The sequence below is a fragment of the Falco punctatus genome, assembly GCF_963210335.1.
Source record: "Falco punctatus genome assembly, chromosome: 11".
NCBI lineage: Eukaryota > Metazoa > Chordata > Aves > Falconiformes > Falconidae > Falco > Falco punctatus.
In genome coordinates this window covers 30,105,284-30,127,158 of record NC_137591.1, presented here as the reverse complement: position 1 = coordinate 30,127,158, position 21,875 = coordinate 30,105,284, and the positions used below count along the sequence as shown (strand labels likewise).

Genomic DNA, 21,875 nt, shown 5'->3' with positions numbered 1-21,875 from the left:
TTCCTGCAGGAACCACCATGGGCCTGGGGTTTGCATGGAGGCAAATTTGTGCCCATTTTACAGCTGCGTAAAACCAAGCCCAGAGGCAGCGAGGGCAAGGCAGGAATTACGGGGAGGGCTCAGCCCTTCGGCCACCCCAAACGTCACTTCTGCCAACAGACCAGGGTGGGTCACCAGGTCCTGCCAAGTTGGAGGCGCCGGGGGGGGGGCATTGGTCTGCAAGGAACCAGGACACAGTTACCGGCATTTCCATCGTTTGGCTGCACACAGGTTGTTAGGAAAAAAAATACAATAAATAAAGATAAATGGAGGAGAGCTGAGCATGCCGGCAACTCTTCTCCATCATTCCTTTTCTTCCCTAAGCAGATCAAATTATGACCTGAAATCACTGAATACATATTTTATTATGTGGATAATTTAAAGGATGAGGGTGCGACAGAGAATTCATAAGGTACAGTCATGTTAGAAGACAAAGAGTTCCCATTAATCTCCTACAGGAAAAAACTGAACAGGAGAAAAGGGGGGGGGGGCACAGGATGTAATTGATGCTGCCCTCTCCTCCTCCTTGTTCTGGGTGAGCTGGGGCACACAGGGATGTCTTCTCCACTAACATCCAGACATAACCTGTTCCTTAAGATCTCACAAAATAGATGTGGCGCTCCTAGATCTTCCCAGCCCCGCCGCCTTTTGCCAGCAACGTAAACCCATCATTTCTCATCGCGTTTAAAGAGCTTGGAAATTAGCTCTCCTCCTCCATGCAGAGCTGGGGAGCATGGCATTGCTCCCATGGCGTTGGGATGCAGCTGCACCTTCCCCCCAGCCCTGGGCAGGGCTGCCCTGGGTGCTCCCCAGGATTTGCAGCCCCCAGCCCGCTGCTCGCCTTCACCAGGGCCATGCCGAGGGCAGGGCCATCGCGGTCTGCTGGGCTTTGGCTCATTTCACCCTGGCTCGGGTGCCCGTCTGGCGCCAGCTCGAGCGTGAAGCTCTTATGACTTTGAGGGGTCGGCCCCGCTTTGCTTCGTCTCAACACCCCCCTGCCCCATTTAGTCACGGGTCGCTCGGTACTCCACAGATCCATGCCAGCTTCAGGATGTTTTTTAGTCACCATGGGATCAGGGAAGAGCTGTCAGCTCTTAATAATTACTTTAATAACGATTAAAAAAATATAAATTAACCAACTCTACATAAATTAACTCTATATAAATTAACTGTATATTTTATAGGTAGCTGAGCCCTGGCGCTGGGCTGGACAGGTGAGGGCTCATCCGCGGAGGCAGCATCTCCAGCATGTACCTCTGACCTGGGCCACCAGCAATGGGACAGGAGCAGCTGGGCTGGGCTGGCAGCTTCAGCCCAGCTCCTGCTCAGGTCTAGGAGGATGAGGGGAGTGTGTTTTTCCTCTTAAAGACCTAAATGATTTTATGAGGATTTTGACAAGTCAGATTAAGTACCATAATCAAGACAAACTTGTTGTTTAACTAAGGCCTTCCTGGGATCAAAGCTGCTGAGCATTTTCCCGAACCAAGCCCGCACATTTCACGGGTGGAGGGACAGGCAGTGGGATGGGGTCACACCTGCAGCATGAGTTGCTCGTCCTCTGGCAGTCACTGTCCTCACTGCAGGGTCCAGAGAAGGGGACACATGGGATGGCACCTCCACAGCTCGGTCCATTGCTCCACACCACCATGCCCGTGGCTCCCTGCAGTGCTGGCCAGCCCTATCAGGGAGGCTTACACTGCGAGGGGGTTGCGAGGTAAGCTTTAAATAAACACATTTAATTTCTGAATTAAAAGCCCCTGGGGCTGCTCTTGTTCCCAGCAAGGCTTCTGGCATGGAGAGGGATGATGGGAAGGCAGGCAGGGCTGGAAGAGCACATTGGCACTTGCTGGTTTGGGATTCGCGTTGAGCACACGCTGCTGGCTTGTTGTCAGCTGTCACATGCTATTACTCACGTCTCCATCTAAGGATGGCCTTTATGGTTTCTTTTTTTCCCTGAAAGTTTCCGAACTATTTTCCTTGGCTGCCTGAAAAGAGACCAGGTGACAGCATGCTCCTCAGCCCTCAGAGGGCTGGAGGCACTGGGCGGATTTTGGGGAGGAAGACAGGTTTAGAGATGCTCATGGAGCTCACATCCCTCTGCTACTCACACCAGTCTCCAGGTAAAAGCCAGTCCTATTGCCCCCCCCCCCCACACACACATTCTGGGAGTCAAACAAGAGCGTCAGGGTTAACACACCTCCCCAAACAGAGCAGGGAGACAGCGACAGCTTTAAGGGAAGGCAAAACTGGGAGAGGAAAAAAATTAACCTGCACCTCTCTGCTTTTGCTGCTGCATTCACCAGAGGCTTTGGGCAAGCAGCTATTGCAGATGACCCCCCCTCCCGCCAGCGAGCTATTTTCTGCCGCAGCCCACTGATGATGCACACACTTGCTATCCCAGGGAGATGAGAAGAGGCTACGAAGGGTGTGTGAGGCCTCCTTCACCTGAAAGGTTCATGAAGCAGCGAGCCCTGCAGGATGCTGTGGTCCTGCAGGAGCTGGAGCCACCTCCTCCGTGCACTGCAGGCTGGCTAAGGAAGGCGTGTACTTAGTTTTCTTACTAGAGATGTCAAACCCCCACTTTTTCCCCTCCCAAGAATTCTTTCTGCTGCTTGCTGTTAGAGGGTAAATTCTTGTCCTGCCTCTACCAAGTAACAATGGCCAGCCATCAGCCAAAGCCGGATTTAGGGCGTGAGAGTTCAGCTGGCAAGATTTAAAACAGTGTTTTGGCAAGACCTGCTCATCAAAAATGTCTGGTTAACACATGGACCAAAGAAAGAAGTCTTGCTTTAACCCAACCAACCACCTAAATTCATTTATGAAGACATTAAAGACTTAGAATACCCAAATAATGCTTTGCAGTTGAACAGAGATAAGGATGAGAAGACCCTCACTTCGAGAATTCATTTGCAGCTGTCAAAGCAAAACTAAAGCAAACTACATGGTGACAATTACCAGGGGGCTGTGGGGACCAGGGCTACAGGTGTCTCTCCAGAAGAGAACAGATGTGGGCTCCAGTCCTTATGCCACAGGTGCTGCTATGATTCACAGCTTCCCATAGTCTCAAGCACATCCCTGCTAGCCAAACCCCTCGGCTCCTCAACATCTACAGCAAGTGACAGTCCTTGACTTCCCACAGATGCTCAGTAAGAACCCTCCACCCATGACCAAGTGCAGCACATGGTCACCAAGTGCAGCACATAGTCTCTGCACTGTTGAGAGGAAAGGAAAGCCCCTCGCGGAAAGCGAGCGAGGAAGAGCTTACGAGGCTGGTCCCAAGAAAAGGTCTTTGTGGCCGGCGGCAGGGACTGGCAGGAGGCAGGATGCAATTACCTTCTCTGGATGCTGGCCAGAACGCTGGGGCTAATGCTGCCGCCTGCACGCATGGATGCTGCCGACACGCAAGATGATTTCTTCAAAGCAAACACTGCAGCCAAACGCTCTCCTTCACCCCTGGGCTGCTGCAGGTCCTTGCTGGGTGTTTCTGGCCTCCAAAAAGCAGCAAGAAAGGAAAGAGGACTTTTGAGCAAGGAAGGAGTTAGATTTGCCTTTCCAATTATCTGCTGCTGTCGTTATGACCTTCCATAGTTAAACAAAATTACCCTAAACAAACGAGGCTCCAGTGTTTGGGTTGAACGCTGGCATTAGCAGCCGTCTGCACTCACTGCTGAAGAGCCCTGACATATTGATATTAATTTAAATTTCCCCTTGACCATAATTTTTGATTCCCTCCAGCAGTGAACTTCTTTTTAGCACTGAGGGATGTTCCTCCTACTCTTCTATTAAATGCTTTAAAATTAATTAAAGAGGCTGGCTGGCCAGGCAGGGTTTTAAATTCACCTTATCAAAGAAAATTCTGACTCACCCAACACCTCTCGAAGGGACACAAGCGCTGCAGGCAAAACGATTCTGGGGCAGCTTCCAGCCAAGGGCTTTGTAACCCTTTTATTTCAAAAGAAAAAAAAAATAGAATAAAGACTCCAAAGTGCCCACCATCTGCAATTAATTTTCACAAGGAGAGCAGCTGAGCACTGGAACAAGTTTCCCAGATCCCAAAGATCTCCGATCCTTGCTCAGGTGATCTGTGAACACCTCCAAGCCCTGGAGCAACCTCATCCAACTTTGAGGCAAGCCCTGCTCTGGGCAGGGGGGAGACCAGAGCCCTCTGGACCCCCCTCCCAAGCTCAAGCAACTCCCCAACTCGAGAAAAGCTGAAAACCTGATAGGAACCATTTGTTGAGGAGGTGACTAATTGAAAAAATATTGACCAAATGCTGTTGAAAATAAAAAGAGATTATAGTAAGTAATTATATGCGACTTAATATGTCAACTGCAAAGAGTTACCTAAAGGAAAGAAAATTAAGGAGATTAAAATAAGGAGCATACCACTCGTGACAAAGAGACAAAGCCAAAAATGCTATCAACTTGTGTTTATGAGCTGCTGTGTTTCTAATTAGGGCCAGACACCAAATTTGCATTTTATCTTGATTGAAACAGAATGAAAGCTAAAAAAATAAGGGCAGCCAGTGTTAAACTGTTTTCCCTGTTTAATTCAAGGCGCAACCTTACAGCATTCAAAATAGCTGGTTTTCTTCTTTTCTTTTTAAGATCTCAGCTTTGTCAGAGTGATTTCAACTTAAAACCTTCAAATAGGGGAGAGAAGGAATGAGGTCACCTGCCAACCAGCGGCTGCGCGGCACGGAGCTGGGGTACAACAGCAGCAACAGCAGCTTGCAAAACAAATTAGTAGGCAGCAATAAACAAAGACAGCGGCTGAGGGAAACCCACGCCTGAAGCAGCAAGAGCTATGGCCACTGCTCCTCGTGCCAGCAGGCTGGGAAGGATGCTTCACACAACCCAGCACAGTCACCCAGCACCGAATTCTCTTCAAATGCTGCAAAATAAAAATCAAGCTAGTGCTCAGCGGGACGCATCAGACAGCTGCCATCAAGCAGAAGGAACCAATTTTGCTTCCTTCTGGTACAGTGACTTGGGTGACTCATACGACGGAGACCTGCAGGTAGCACCTCGGAGCAAGACGCAAGCTAGTATGCTCTCTTCTCTTTTTCTTCTTGCTCGTCCCCACTGGCATACCAGAAACAGCAAGAACACCTGCACACAGCACCCGAGGGCCACCCACGCCTCTTTTGGAGCCGAGCATCACATTTTTCCCCATTGGGCAAGATTCCCCAGAAGCCAACAGCAATTTTCATGCGTCCCCACACCCTTCTAGCTTTGAAGGAGAATGTATGTGCCCTACAGCCAAGCTAGAAACTGGCAGCAACGTTGAATCAGGAAAGTATCTGTCCCCAATTCTGCTGTAAGGCTTCATCCCTGCTTCTTTTTTCATATCCAAGAGCATCCTTGCTTTTCTTTTCTGCTCTGTGTGACCAAAGCGTGTGAGAAGACCTCACAATCCTCCTGGGAAGATCAGAATCAGACTATTAACACCTGGAGGACATGAGACACCTTTCACATGCCACTGGTTACAGATCCTTGATGGGTGGCCCAGGACTTCAGCATAGCCTTGCTTTGCTAACACGGAAAGCAAAGTCCCTGGGGCAATCCCAGCCTCAGAGGTGTGAGGGAGAAGCCTACTGCAACGAAAGAATGCAGAGAGATTCTGTTTGCAAACCAAAATGCTTCCCACAGGTATCACTGTATACACATTGCACCTTTGCCACCCACAGCTAAGACAAGATGGTACACCCACCAATTCCACTTTCAAGCTTAATGAGTTCTGGCAGCAATCCTGACAGCTCAGCACGGCCGCTACTCACAAAGACCGTCTGCACCTTCCTACCCTCCCTCCCTCCCCGCTATCCTGCCAACAAAGCAACAACGACTCTTCGCATCATGGTTTATTCCCCCTCCATATGTACAATTAAGTGTATGCATGACCATTAAAAATAAGGCTACTTATATCATGGCTCTGAAACACATTACAAACCAACGCCATCCCCTCTCATGACAACATTCAAAATGCTTGGTTTCCATGGTGTGCAGAAAGGGGCAAAAACAACCAGACCACGTGGGCGATTAAGTGGTATGGGGCTTTGGTAACTGGATCTAGAAGCTTCCTTCTCTAGCCGAGATAGTCAAACACAGCCAGGCCAGTGGGAGGGAGATAGTTATCCCACCACGTCCTGGTGAGGTCAGTCCAGGTCCCACGCAGCTGCAGGTCACCTCATCTCAGCACGTTGCTGGTGGCAGGCAGCAGAAGCCCAGGCTCACAGACAGCAGGACAACTTCAGGCTCCCCCTTTGGAGCTGCCCCTCCAGGTTGAGGCAGGGGTTTAAGGAGAGGAGGAAGGAGAAACTGCCCTTCTCTATGGCCAGAGGACTTCAGTCTCCAGAGGTGTCAACCTGGGTGACATTTCTCAACATTTAATGCGTCTAAAAAAAATAATAAATCAAAGAAACAACCAAACTGTATCATTATGGGATCTCAAAGTGAATTGCTTGCATGTCCAGATAAGGCTTAGAGACTTCTTCCAGTGGGGATGAAGAACAGTCCGGATGAAAGTACCTGGAGATGTGCAACTGAGGATAGCCCTGTGTGGTCCTGTAAGCTCCCTTCCCAAGTAAATCTGTTCCCATATGCAACAAGAGAGAATCTTCCAGCTTCAGCTTGTGGCTCAATAAATTTTATTATTCCTTTTTGTTTTTATTTAAAAGAATTTGTTCTCCTATCATAAAAATTAGACAACCATACCACCACCACCAGCAGCAGCAAAGTCTGTGGAGTTAATGTTGATGGCAGACAGTTCACTGGTGTTTCCAGTGTCTCAAAATGTCCTAGAAAGTCCATAAATGGAAAAAAAATCCAAACATGATGGTTTTGGGGAGGAACATCAAGGTGATTTTGGTTTCTTGTCCCACTGAGGATCCCAGATGAATACTGTAGCGTATCAGCAGGACCAAGTACCTCATGCCTTGAGAGAAAACCCTTCATACCAGCTCCAGTACCTGATTAGTAGGGAAGACAAGACATTTAGAATAGGAATTTATGACATTCATTATCTCCTACATCAGCATATAGATCACTAGGACAGGACTGACCCTTCTGTCTCCACCCCTTACCCTTTATTCACCGGCATGCAATAATATCACGCAAATGGGATAAGCACTTGGCAAGGATCCCAATTTTGATGTCTCTCCGCACTATGATAAATTACAGCATGAAGCAAAAAAAAATCCACAGTTGCCTCATTTCCACACTCATCCCAATCAACCAGCTCTTGGAAGCTTTGTAAAATGGAGATCAGAGATCTTGTCCTCTCAGCCCTCTGTGCTCACAGTTCCCTTGCCCACGCTAAGACGGTACAGCAGCCACTCAAGGCGTAGTCTCGAGATGGCAGAAGAGTGACCATGAGGGCTGTCACAGCCTCTGTTAACCTCGTTTGGTTTTACTGGGGAAGGCTCTAGAGCTTTAGCTTGTGGGTACTGTCTAGCACAGCATCTGCCCCCAGACTGGATTCGTCCTTTCCCAGACCACCCCACCTCCCCCCTGCACGCTGCCAAAGGCAAATGGACATACCCGAGCTCTGACAGCCCTGGCTGTTTGCACATTTCTCTGCCTTCCCTCATTAACAAGCAAACTGCATGACCAAAATCTCTTCCAATCACTTTCCTGTTGCTGCTGGATTCATTTCAAGATATTAAAAATATCTGTGCATTTTTTGTCCATTTTACTAAGAAGGAAGCAACCAAAGTAATGAGCAACCAATTACAAGGCCTGCTATGTACAAGAGGCTACGGCATCACATGCTGCAACAGCAGGAGTAAACAGGCTACTCGTGGACTAAAAAGGTGGAAAAAAAATATGTTTTCATATGCAGTCAAACACAGATGACTCTGGTCTCTCCCCATTCCTTCTTTTTTTCTGTGATTTTTCTGGGACTGTTCAGACCGGATATTCTGGTCTGGCTCCAAAGAGCCGCTGTTGTCAGAGGTATGCGAGAGGAAATCAGGATGAGAACCCCAGCTTCATGAAAGTAACAATTCAGAGTGTAACTGCAAACGGCAAGTAAACCCCTTTATCAGTAGCTACAGAAAGCTGCCAGAGCTCTGGGCTACAAGTTTACGGTGTTAACCACCAAGCCTCAAAAGCACGGTGGAAGTCAATGTTGCTGTGTACAATCTGGGGTGGCATCAGACCTGGGGGGTCTCCAGAGGATCAGCACCAGCCTGGGTTTGAGTTTTTCCTGGCTGTCTGATAGACATGTGAAGAAAATACCAAGTATTTTCCATATTACACTTCATGGATAGAAATACGTTGAACAGACAACCTGGAAGACTTTTAATTCAAGTGCTGAAAACCTGGCAAAATGCTGGCACCTCAGTGCATGGGGAAGGCTGTTGCTTTCACAAAACCCTGCGCTGGCAGCTGCCGTCTGTTACAGCCAGTCTGGGCACCAGGAGTAAGCAAAGCGAGGGAGCATCCCTGCTCATTTCAAACACTGCTCCAGCCGGCTGCACATCAGAAGCTCAGCTTTGAGCTATGCTGTACCCCGTGTCAGCAGCAGCCGCCAGAGGATGGGCTGTGGTTAACGCACAGCCTCAGCTGCCACGAGAACCAGTGTGAGCCTGGGGAGATGCTTGGGCCAGACTCCCCATGCTAGTAAGACCTCAGGAGCAACGGAGGCATGGCAGGAACTGGACGGCCACCAGCAGCTTTTCTACACCTTGCTTTAACTGGGTTTCATTGCTGGTGCACTGTCTGCTCGCTCCACCACATGCCAGAGGCAAATGCGTCATTTAAATTACAAACTTCTACAGTTGGGATGACCTCCTCTAGTGGTTTGTCCTGGCTGTATGATTTCTCTGACCTTGCTCTTCACTAACAACAGATTCCAGCATTCAAGAGGAGATCTATGAAATAACTTACCTTAATTGTACCCTGACTGTTAGCAGCAATCAGCACGTTGGACTCCTGGAAAAAAACAGAAGTACTATCACCATCTGCATCGCTTTTTTTTTTTTTCCTCGCCGCCCCCCCCCCCTTTTTTTTTTTTCCTTCTTCCTGCTCCTTTTTGGAAGAATGAGCAGAGAAGCAGCAGTTGTTTTCACCTTAGCCATTGGAATTCTAGATAATTTCAAAGGGACTTAACTCTTACCATTTCCAAGATGCTTTCCAGGCTAACTCTTATAAAAGTTACACTACCTTGAAGAATTAGAAAGCAATAATCCTTAGTGCTTGTACAGAGCTTTAAACCTCCAAAGCAATTTACAAACATAAAATAATCCTCACAGTCTCCCCGTGAAGTGGGCTAATAATAACAATAATAATAATAGTAATAATAATAATATTAATCTTTTGGCAGCATATGGACAAAGGTCTCCAGCGCCCTAACTAAACTGCCTATCACCATGACAAAACCTCCCCAGCTCTGAGGCCACACCACCTCTCCCACAGCCAAGAGGTTTCAGACAAGTAAAACAAAGAGAAGAGATGAGAGTAATAGTAGATACACCCAGTTTGGAAGGGAAGATAAACAGAAGTCTCCAGCCCTGCTTTATGCAGAAAGGCAGTATCTATTTACCTCCTGCCAATTGATGGAGTTGCATTTGGAGATGTCCTGGTTGTCTGCAAATTAATGGTCTGCTGCATCAGTCAGGCAACCCCCAGGCAAAAACTAGGAGACAGCGGCTGCTCTTCAGACTGCATTCCTGATGTGGCCAGCAAGTGCAGATGCACAAAAATTGTTCAGCCAGGGGAAATCCAAAGGAACGTGACTGTGCCAATAAACCTAAAGCATGTAAGTGCTGGGGTGCTGGCAACAACCCTGGAGATGCCAAGGTCAAACCGCTGCTCCCAGACCAGTGTCCCGCATCTGCTTTATATCCCCACTACTGTGCCAGTAGTGGCACAGACTGCCAAACTGCCTGCCACGAACCGTTTTCTCTAAAGACAGCTGATATCTTTTCTCAGACACATTTTTCGATTTCTCTTGCTGCTTCTATCCATCCCCAGACAAACTTGCTGCAATTATCCCATCGCTTAACACATGCATTTTTAATAAACTCAGTGACTAGAATATGCCCCACTCCAAAGGGAGCAGACAGGCAGCTCAGCCCAGCCCCAACAGGATTGAACACTGCCTCACCACGAGGTTCAGGACTTCGCACTGCCATCAGCTTTAAGCAAAGGGAGAAAAAACCTTTTCAATGCACAAACCCACTGATCAGGTAAGAGTAGCCTTGTGGTGGACCGCTGGGCTAATTGTTATAGATAGATTTGCTCACCCTGGTTACAATCATTAAAGGATTAGTTAAAACTCCTGATATTATCTCACCAATGATCCTGTAAGTCAAAGCTCCTGAAAAGAAAGTGTATCCTCAAAGGAAGCATATACTCCAATTTCCATTAATTTGGTGGCTAAAAGGGTCTAATCCCATGAACTGCTCAGCTTCTGGTTAGCAGCATTAAAATCAAAACCCACCAGGGGGAATGCAGCTATAGATGTGATTTGGGGACTAAAACAGGGACCGGGATACCAGAAAGGATTTTGGACGCAAGGGAGAGAGACCAGCAGCTATCTAGCGTGCAATGCAAGAGCCTTGAACTCCTGAGTACAGATGATCCAAGGTTTGAATGATTCCTGTTTGCACCGTAAGCGATTGGTAATTCATCCTGCTGCTGCAGTCTGCTGGGGTACCACTGTAAATGAACTCTGGTTCAATGAACAGTTTTACCTGCTAAATAAAATAAAAACGCCAGAGGGTAATATACTCTCACTCCCTTGTTCTTCAGAAGCCACTGGGTTCTTTTTTCAGCAGGGTCTGAGCTAATCACCGCTCTGCTGCTTTCAGCCACAACCATGAGACGCAAACGGGAGCAGACAGCAACAAAATTAGCACCAAATCTGTCATCGAACAAACAGTGACTTGCTTGTTAAGGCACTCCAGCACTGCTTCCCTGGGAACGCAGCTAAGTAACTTGTTTTTAATCCTCTAAAGAAACAATTCTCTTCCTTTCGTGCTGCCTGTAAAACAGCCAATATATTCAACGTGTTAAACGCCTAAGCAAGTCGTGAGGTTGCTTAGATCCGTAGGTTTGTAACTCATGACAGCTGTGTGCATGCTGAACCAATCTTTTTGCCAAGACATGTACGAATGGAGTGACCATGTCCTCAAAACATAACCACCATGACCACTGAACTGGTAGAATACCCACGTCCCCCACTGCACCACTACAAGCACCTGTATCTCTCAGGCATGAAAATAGAAGGTATCACCATCCATTGTGGTTGCATGTTCTACTTGACCATAATTCATGTTTCTAGGCAGAACAAGAAGGTTGAAAGGCTGGCCTTCCCTCCTCATCCCTCCTAAATTTGTTGTCTGCAGGAGCCAGGAACTCTCAAAGCAGAGGCAGGGGCTCTATTGGAGATCCACCCCAAGTGAGTAGTCCTGCTCTGAAGAAATCAGTTATTACAGTGCCCCTTCTATGCATGCACCTCCTTCTACGGGTGGTTAGCACTTGTAGCCCTACTTCAAAGAAGAGGCAAAAGGTGCCAGCTACCTTCGCTAAAATAAAATTGAAGGAAAACAAAATGAAAACGCACAACAAAAACCAAGAAATGAGAGCTTGCTGCCTGGCAAGCAACAGCATTTTGTTCCACGTGGTTGCTAATCTCAAGCATTACTGCACACTGGTGGAAAGTCACCGACTGTGTAACCTGATGAAATGTGGCAACCTCTCTTCTGCACATCAAAGCAGATAAGGAGAGATGGGTGGAGACGTGGCATGGTGCGCTCTGGTTCACTGTGATGAGATAACGTGGCATCTCAACAAGCCAGGGACAGCCATAAAATTGACGGAGAACAGCTTAAGAGTTTTGGTCCTGTTAAGTCAACAGGAAAGAACAAGGCTCCGGGGATGACAGGAGTATGCATCTTCTTGTCTCTTGGCATTACATATGAATTTAGAAAGATTAATCGACAAATGTAGGGGCGTCTTAGGACTTACATTAAGATTAATACAGGGTGCAGGTCCAGTACTGCTCTAAGATGCTCCAGGCCTGTCCTGTGGTAAACCTTATGAACAGCCTTCCACACATGCCAACCTTTTCCTTGACTGCAGAGGCAGCGTTGTGGGAAGCCTGAAGGACAGTTCGTTGACATTGGGAAGGACTTGACTCTACCACAAATCTTTGTTATTGCCTACAGCCTGGACACATATCCACATGGAGGTAGGCATTATGCAAAGTGAAGCTGTAAATCAGTCCTGAGTGCAAAGACAGACCAGGCAGAAGCACCTCTGCCTTCAACCTGACGCATCCCTGTTCTCCCAGATGTGGCACTGGATGAACATGACTGGTCCACCCATAGGAACTCAGGAGCATTTGCCCTTGGGATTTGAAGGGACTTTCATTGATTGTGCCAAACCAGCACATTCTTGACGGCAAAGAAAAACAAAATCAAATTTAGGACCTTCCTGAGTAGATGAAATACCTGCTACATTCACCATTCCAACGAATTATTCACCCGGTGACAGCTGGTTTTTGAAGCACACCGATTTCCTTCCCTCCTAGAGCCCTGTGTTTGGATGGCCCTGGGGAGGCAATTTGTACAGGGAAGGAAGGGAGGAGAAGGAAAGTCTGGCTGACTGCTAGTGTTCATGCAAGAGCAGTCGCATTAAGAAAATCAGAAATGCTCTGGATGTTTCGCGAAGCTTGAGGAAACCCAGCTGAACAACTGAAAAGTTGTCAGTGCTGCTTCTGTGCAATAGGGAGTAAAAGACAGCTGAGGTTGTAGCTCTTCCACTCTTTCTTTATATCTTTGTGCAAGAAAACATGGGGGTTGGGGGGGAACTAAATTAATGTCACCCCAGATAGCTGTTAAAACCCCACACATCTCCTTGGAGGGACACACACTGATGCCCAAGCAGACTCAAACTCTATGGAGCAAGAGAAAATTCCAGACAGACCCTCTAGCTAAGCTGTAAATCCAGCCTCCCAGTAACTGCAGGGCTCATCTCCAGCCATCCCTCTTCCCTTCTAAAGAGTCACCATGGACACCTGACTGCAGCCACAGTGCTTCGGGAGTTCAGCATCTCTCCCGTCAGAAGGCTCAGGCAAAATCACAGCTGAGTGTTTACTGTCTTCTTTCCTGACACAAAAGAGACAGCCTGTCCCAAAGGGGCTCAAAATAGGCAAAATGAGCACAAATCACTTGGACAGTTTGTTTTTCCTTTAATGTAATCCTTTGTAAAACCACGCCTCCTCCATTATCCCGCATGTATCAGTCCTTAAAGTGAAATACAGAAGCTCACACTGAAGGAAAAGCTGGAGCATGGTCTACAGAAGAGGAGGAGCCTGGATGCTGACTTTGAAACATCTCGGTCCCCCTGTTGGGAGCGAAACTGTCAACCAGAACGTTTATATGTGAACATAACCTACACTTTTGTAGCTCGTAAATGCAGTAGTTTTGCAAAAAGAGACTCAGAGTACTTGAAGGTTGGGAACTACAGTGGGTAGCTAACAATCACAGCTTTGACCATGTAAGCCAACACATAAAAGATACAGCAGCACTTCTCGGTGCTGTTAACCTGACAAAACAACCCTTTAAACAAACTTAACCAACAGTGTTTCCCTGCAAGGCCCATGCTGAGGAAAGAAGAAAGTTTGGCTAAAGGAGAAATGATACAACACGGACTTATTTCCTACTTCTGCTCTCCATCCTACCTTCCACGGATACCAGCAGTAACGCAACAGGCTGAAGAAATTGTCCCTTCGGATTGTAAAGATGCCAGTGGCGAAGCAAGATGTGTCTCCAAGTTATACATGCACGTGTTCATGCAAGGGACTGTAAATCGTATTTCAGACTTTCACCATATTCTAAAATAACTACAGGCCACAAAGTTTGTGCCTCTTACGCCCCTTTTCTGCACAAATAAGTCGTATTTGATTCAAACTTCCAGCAGAGTCATCACTGAGGTAAGTGTAAATTTTCTGGATTTTCAGCTAGGTTTGTTCCATGGATTCACAATTAGGATTCCTAAAGCTTTCATTTTAAATTAACAACTCACCTTGCCACCCCAGCAGACATTTTTGCTAATGAATGGCTGGTTCGTCAGCAATTCCCTTTCAAGCAGACAGACTCGCTGCCAGCGAACTCTGAACACTCACTCAAAGGAACAGGAGCCTAATTAAGTAAAGTTGTTGATACAATAGGAAAAAACACTGGGTGAGAAAGCCTGCACTCAAGTGGCCATTGCCTTATGTTATTTATAGGCAGAATAAAAGTATATAGTTGAACTAAATCTAGTGGTGTTTGTACAGAAAGCCCTTTAAGTAAAGCTACTCAGTCCTTACTGAAGATGGCAGCTATTACTTAGGTGCTGGCTTTTAGGACTGAGCTGCAGACCATCTGCAAGACATATTTCACCAAAACTTTTCCCATCGACATCACACACAAAGTCTTTTCATACATCAAAATACGTGAAAGCAGTTCCCCAACAGACCACCACTGCTTGACTGCTCTTCATCTTGTAATTAGCAGATTCTAACGGCTTTTCACTCAATTCCCCTGAGACTCGGTTATTTTCTTGTTGTATGACTCAAGTCAGCTTTTGTTTTTGAAAGAAAATTACAAATTCTAACCTAGGAAACATGATGAACCTCCAGTGTACAAAAATCAAGATGCTTTTAAAAGCTAAACTGCTAGATTAGATCTCTTCCCAGCAGGACAATGTGCGGCACATGGAATTTTGTTCTTTTTATTTCCATTGTTGTGATACAATTGTTAGCAACGGAGGGGTGCACGATGGGGTGGTTAAAGTGGTGCACAACCCTCTACCTCTCTGTGTGCCAGAATTTGCCTTATATGCCATCACACTCACCTAGTGTTAATCCATTTTGAACAATTTTAAGGGATTATTTATTATCTACACTTCAAACATCAGGCCCAAGCAAAAATTAATTACTTCTTTAAACCAAGTACTTCTTTAAAGAACAAGGTCTTACATACAAAAGATGTCACATTTCAGGAGTGGTAACACCTGACTCTTGCGGTTTGAAACCTGGAATGGAACACACATGCCTAAACTGTGTCTTTTAATTCTTAGAAACTGTATTTTTATCGCATTCTGAAGGTAATTCCTTTGTACACACAGAGATAAAGCCTCCTCAGGCTTATCTGGACCGCCCCCCCCCCCCGCAAAGCAACAGCTCAATATATCTGAAAAAGGTCTCGCCTGTGCTTCCTTCCAGATCCAGCCGCAAATACACAATCTTTTGGGTTTTTAAGTTTATAAATGCTGCACAATTACACCCACAGAGCATAATAAAGGTATTTTCCTAAAACATTAACCCACAGATTTACAGATGACAGCACTCCTTTGCCTTGCTTTCCATAGAATGACTTGCCTATGGTCACATGCACACATGTATAGTTTCTTCTCACGTAGGAATTCATGGACACAGTATAAAGGGGAAAAAAGCTTTCAAACAAATTAGTGTTTTCATCATCCTACATCACGCAGAGTTTGCAGCTTCTGCACAAGATGAAGCACGTCTCGCTAGGAAACATGCACAGGTAGAAATTCAACACTCCTTGAATCCCTCCCCTCATTTTTCTGCAATTCCAGACTTTAATCTCTGTACCAGGGATGCTTTTATCAAGTTTTCTGACACTTCCACATCTGGTATTTTCTAACCGTGACACTCAATACATGAATATATCCCTCTTTCCTGCTCCCTGAAGAAGCAGTCTTCTCATTTTTGGATTTTACACTTAATGCATTTTTTTTACTTCTATTTAGACCAAACTCAGCACAAGAAGATGCTGTATAACTGGAAGCTTATTTGCTATCATATATACTCAGGTGTCTGTATTCACAGAGCATGGGTGCCCAGGGGAAGGCAGTCCAAGGCTTGCTCCAGTGACACACTCAAATGAGTAGTAAGCTATCTCCCAGCCAAGTGAGAAATCACTTTTTCTTAGCACGACCTTTCTTTTCAGCATGTAGCTCTCAAGAAAACGAGATCAACAAGGCAACTGAAGACCAGGCTAGAAGAAAATAGAGGTACACACGTGCGGTGCTGCACACAGACACGAATTTGCACCATCTTCTGAATTCAAGATGGAAATGGAGGCCAGTGAGACTGATGAAAGAGGGCAAAGAAAGCTCTGCAAATTTCCACCTCAGGAATTGTTGCTATATTACAGGCGACTGCCTCTATAATTTAGTCTTTCTGGAACAAAACTGGTTTTGATGAGCGCCTAATTTATTTAGAATTCAAGATGAGAATAACTCATCAGACACTTATTATTCTGCATCTACTGCAAAGTGAAGTACACAGCTCTAACAGCTGTTGCACACTCCCGATCAGGCAAGGTAGGGAGACATATGCTAAAACCAAATTATGGTGGCATTAACCCCCCTCCCCCAAAGGGCAAGTCTTCTCCTCCTCTATATGTAGGAATATTGAGCTCCACTGCCCATCTATCTGTGACAAGGTCTCTAAAGCTACTTGTTCCTGTGGTCGTATATCCCGGGATTTCAGACGCTCCCCATAAACAATATGCTCCAGGCCTTGAACAAAGCAGCAGCAGTATATAAATATAGCTTGCAATAAGCCTACAAAAAACGTATACATAAACATGCAACACATTAGCATCAATACTGCAAAAACACAGGAAATGGCTAGGCATTAGTTTAGTGAAAACAGCTTTTAACATCTATTCTCTTAATACTTAACACTCCCCAAATATTCGTTTGGCAATTTTACATAATGCAGTGCTGTATGTCCCTTGACAACTGCACAGTCAGAGACCTGCATTTCTACCGCTGATACATTTTCCTCCTTTCTTTTCTACTTTTTCTTGCAGTCAGTCATTACATCATGCTGGAGGTGATGAATTTAATCTCTCCCTAGCCAAGGTCATGTTGCCCTGCCCATCAGTGCTGTATGTGGCAAAACCAAGCCCTGGGGTTGTATCATTACTATTGCTATCACTTATGCTTCTCTTCCGAACCGGCCTCAAAACCAAAATGAGCCATCTGAAGTAACGGCCACCAATCTGCACGACAGTATTCAGAAATGTGACCTAAAGCTGGTAGTTTTAGGTAATGATTTTGTGCAGACCAATGGCAAGCCATCGGGGACTGGAGCCATAAACAGAAATCAGCAGAACATGAAAAGCCTCTTCAGTCAAAACTACCCCAGAATAGACAAACAGTCCACCCTACAAGCACAGCCTACCATGAGTGCCACACAGCCCAGTCCTGAAGCACAGCAAGGACCACCACTCCCTGATGTTGCACTGGGAAGGAACAGATGCAGCTGGGAAACTCCTGAAAAGCTAAAAAACATCCTTTCCCACACCTCCTCAGTCCTCTAATTTACAACACATTCCTTGCCCTACTGTGAAGGGCAAACTCCACTTTAAGCCCTGCTTCATGTTTAGCTGCTTGTCTTATGTCTCTTCCTTTCACTTTCAATGTGTTTCTCCCATCCCTCTTACCCTCTCTCTTCTTCCTTCTCCTTTTTGCCAGGTCAGTGCTTTCTCTTCCAGCTCAACTGTATCCAACACTCCTCAGTTGCTCAGTTCCCTCTTTCAAATCTTCTTCACACTTAAATCAGCAATTCCCTAGTTTGTGCAAGAACGCTTTTCATCTTTCCCAGACCATCTGTCCCACATACCCTTTAGGGCTTTTGTATCTGTGAGATCATTGTCCCTTGCATGGTATCTCTCATCAAACCCTGCTTCCAGCACTCTGTTCTTGAATTTCAACTGCCTCTTCCACAGCACCATGTACATCTTCCCACCTTCCCTTCCCTCCCCTTGTGAATCCACCTTTGAAAATCCTACTTACAGAACAATTTTCTTTTCTTTGCAACGCCTTCGCCTCCAACATACTAGCACCCACACCAATGTGCACAACTTCCTTGGGTTCAGAACAGTTAACCTTCCTCTCTGGTCCCAGTAGCCAATCAGCCAACCATATCTGCTCCCACAGGCTGCCTTCTCTTTTTAGCTCTGTTCTTCTAGGTCCTCAAACTCATTACTGCACTAGGATGACATATCTGTTCCTCTGGTCCCTGCCTGGCTGTCAGCTGCAGCTCATTCCCACATCCACCTCAGAAACATCGGCCTAGATAAAGAACAGAGGATAGATGAATATAAGGAGGTAGAAGTCTTAAGGTTAGACACTGAAACACCATGTTATTTTGTGGGAACAAACCACTGCTGGGTCAGGAGCTTTCAACAGGAGAAGGTGATCCAAGTCAGCAGCCTTGCAGGCGCACACATGCCCCGGATAACCTTTTTTTCATGCTTTTTCCTGATACACAAGAGTGAATACCACACATCAGCTGCTGTGCTTAACTGATGCACGCTCCTCCGAAGGCCGACAAACTGTTTCTAAGTTGGGCCAAGAGGGATCACTGCTAGGTGATGCATCTCCTGTGCTCTACGAAGCTCTCAGCGTGATGTTGATGCTGCCAGTGGTTTCCCTGGGCCAGGCACTGGAATCTGGATCCTGTTATCAAACCAGTCCCCAAACAGAAATATCACAGAATAAGCTGTTAGCTGGGCCAGCTCCTGCTTCCCTTCCTCTCCCAGTGCCATTACTTTCAGTCTCTAAATAGCAGAATGATACAGGCTTAAAACTGACCCAACCACCTTGGCATTAATATTTTAAATTATTAAGTCTTAGTTCTCTAATGCCAATAAATCATTTATATGTGCACATTTAATTAACAATCCAATCAGTAAAAACAACTTAGCATTCGCCCAGCACATTTTATCAGAGGAACCAAAGACACATTACAACATTAATTAAATGTAACAAATGCTCTGGTAAGGTAGCTGAGTATTATCCTGCTCTGACATGTGGGGAAACCGAGGCAACAGACTCAGTGGATTTGCCCAAGGTTAATCCAGATGTTCACAATGAGGTGCTGAAGAGAGAAAGCAAGGAGAAATACCACTGAGATTTAACTCTCCTAATAAACATTCCTTTTCTGAACTACACTATTTACTTATTTGCTGATGAGAAATCTGTTCCAGCTGTGATCCTCTCCCAAACAGACTAGGGGCACAAACCACTGCTGTCAAGTATGCTAAAAATCAACCCTAAACTGCAACAGCCTGCCAGGTGAAGCTGAATGCGCTGGGTCCAACTCTATACCCGGCTAAACCCCAAGGTTTTGATGAACACTTAATGACCCTTTTCCACCCCACCGTTCACACTACGCACACATGTAAGCTCATGGGATGCTGGACACTTGCCCAGCAGTCATAGGTCCTAGATCCACACCGAGTGTCTCCTCAGGGGCTCCAACAACTCATCCAATCCTTGGCGAGTTTCACACCAGGTTCCCATGCCAGGAGCATGGGAGAAGAGCAAGAAATTCCCGATTGACACCGAGTATGCTCACAACATGCTGAACAGTCATGAATCTTGGAAAATATCAGGTGTCCCAGTATCCTCACTTTTCTACAAACCCATAGTTTAACCAGTCTTTCAGGCCACACAGAGCCCATCTTGCCATCTCCTCTTTCCTTCCCACACCCAGGTGACAACCCCCACAGTGGCCCCAGGCAATGGTGGCACCCACACTATTGCGGCAGCTCTGTTTGAGGACATGCTCCCTTGTGCCCTCAACTTAGAGGAGTTCTAGATCCAGCAGTTTTGTTTGCTTTCCCCATTTGGTACAGAAAAACACTGGTTTTGGGACTAAGGGTACAGCTGACAGCCAAATTGGTTTGCCCAAAGCATCAGGGATGGCTCTTTTGATAGTGCCTGGCAGCCATCTAGAATTCGGTCCAACAGCTCATACTGGAACAAGTCCAGCCTCAATTTTTCCAAAAATCATGAGTTCTGCTCTGTATGCAAATTACATGCTGTGGAAACACTTTATGTTTCCCAATTACCATGTGATGAAACGTTTCAGACCCTGATGATGCCCGCTGCCAGTCCCTTTAACCCAAGTGCACACCTCTCGGCAAAGCTGGGTGGATTTTCACAAGTTCTCACTGAAACCCAGAGAGCTCATCTCTTCAACATCTTTGGAACTGGATCTCTATGATTAAGGGACCTGAGTATAGACACAAAGTCTGTCTCATGACGGTAGGATGCAAAGCCTTCCTTCTCCAAGCAGAAGGATGCACAGAGTTGCTTATGAGACAACAATCACAAAGTCGACGGCTCCTGCATGGCTCCCAATCTGAGACAGGGCACGCAGAAGATTAAATAACACAGAATTCACCTAATTAAAGCAAGAAAGAAAAAGGCTTGGCTATTATTAAGGTATTGAAGCTACCATAGGCTTAAGACAGGGCAGATAAAACCCTGAACTAACCTCTGGAGAAAGAGGTCTTGCAACTGTGTAACTTGGTGGGGAACACCTCCTGGCCAGTGCTAGTGGGACAGGGTGGGAAGAAAAGCCTTACTAAACCCTTCACATGAAACCATCCCCTCAAAGCAAAAGTGGAAGAACAATTAATCCATTACAACCACAGATGGTGGCAATCAATACAGGAGAACAGGTTAATCATAGGAGACGTCAGGAATGATGAAGGGAGCCAAGCCGAGTCAGGCTGGCTGGGTCAGCAAGAGGGGAACACTTTGGCAGGAACTCATGAAACGGCTGATGGACCAAGGAAATCAATTTATTTAAAACTGATAATGCATTCATACTCTGCTATTGTTCATTTTATACTGTTTGGCTGTCAACGGTTTGGGGCAGGGAGCTGTCACCTGCTGTCTGGACAACATCTAGTGTGGTGGGTTGGTCCTGGCTGGATGCCAGGTGCCCACCGAAGCTGGTCTGTCACCCCCCTCAGCCGGACAGGGGAGAGAAAATGTAACTGAAGGCTCATGGGTCAAGGTAAGGGCAGAGAGAGACCACTCACCAATTACCATCATGGGCAAAACATGCTACAAAATTTAACGTATTGCCTCTGAGAAGTCAGACTACGGTAACGAGAAATAATCCCCAAATCTTCAAACACCATCTCCTTGCTCCTCCCTTCTTCCTGTGCTCCACTTTACTCCCAAATTCTCTATCTGCTCACCCACAGGGGTGCAGGGGGACGGGGAATGGGGGCTGGGGTCAGTACCCCACACACTGCCTGCCTCCCCCTCCTCCCCAGCAGGTGGTCCCTCCCACAGGACCCCAGACTCCACAAGCCCCTCCAATGCAGGCCCTTCCCAGGGGCAGCAGCTCTTTCACACTGCCCCAGCCTGGGTCCCCCCCGCACGGTGCAGCCCCCTGGGCACAGCCAGCTCCAGCCTGGGCCCCCGTGGGGTCAGAACTGCCCCCAGCCCCCGGCACGGGCTCCTCTCCCCACGGGCCCGGCCAGGAGCTCTGCCAGCGCAGCTGCCCACAGATCAGGGCTCCTTTGGGCACCCCCTGCTCTGGGGGAGGGGGGGATCTGCCCCCCCATGGGCTGGGGGCTTCACCACAGGCTGCCCAGGAATCTCTGCTCCAGTGCCTGGAGCCCCCTCAGCCTCCTCCTGCCCTGACCTGGGTGCCTGCAGCGCTGCTGCTCTCACATTCTCATTCCTGTTGAACATGCAATTTTCTTTCTCCATTTCTTAAACGTGCCGTCCCAGAGGTGCTGCCACTGCCGACGGGCTCAGCCTTGGCCAGCGGCTGGCCTGCCTTGAAGCCAGCTGGCATTAGCCCCACTGGGCGTGGAAGCCTCTGCTATCTGCTCACAGAAGCCACCCCTACAGCCCCCTCTACCAAACCCCAGCCACACAAACCCAATACACCTCATTCATTGCATCTCCTGCCGATTGTAACTTCTTTGCATTGTCCTAACAAAAATAATTTCCACCTTTAAGACTGGCCTGACACAATGGAAGCCTTCAAA

The 21,875-nt window shown here is 46.9% G+C and overlaps 1 protein-coding gene across 3 annotated transcripts in view; it reads right to left on the bottom strand.

Annotated features, from left to right (window-relative positions):
• Positions 1-5,885: 5,885 nt before the first annotated feature.
• Positions 5,886-21,875, bottom strand: part of COP1 (COP1 E3 ubiquitin ligase) — a 127,656-nt gene continuing 111,666 nt past the window's right edge. For 2 of the 3 annotated variants that reach the window (XM_080407518.1, XM_080407519.1), the window contains exons 19-20: positions 8,929-8,973; positions 5,886-7,007 (exon numbers count right to left, since the gene is read on the bottom strand). In XM_080407518.1, the coding sequence (XP_080263644.1) occupies positions 6,990-7,007; positions 8,929-8,973 (63 nt within the window). In that variant the 3' untranslated portion in view covers positions 5,886-6,989. The remainder of the gene's footprint in view (positions 7,008-8,928; positions 8,974-21,875) is intronic. The other variant, XR_013931275.1, reaches the window with a different exon arrangement.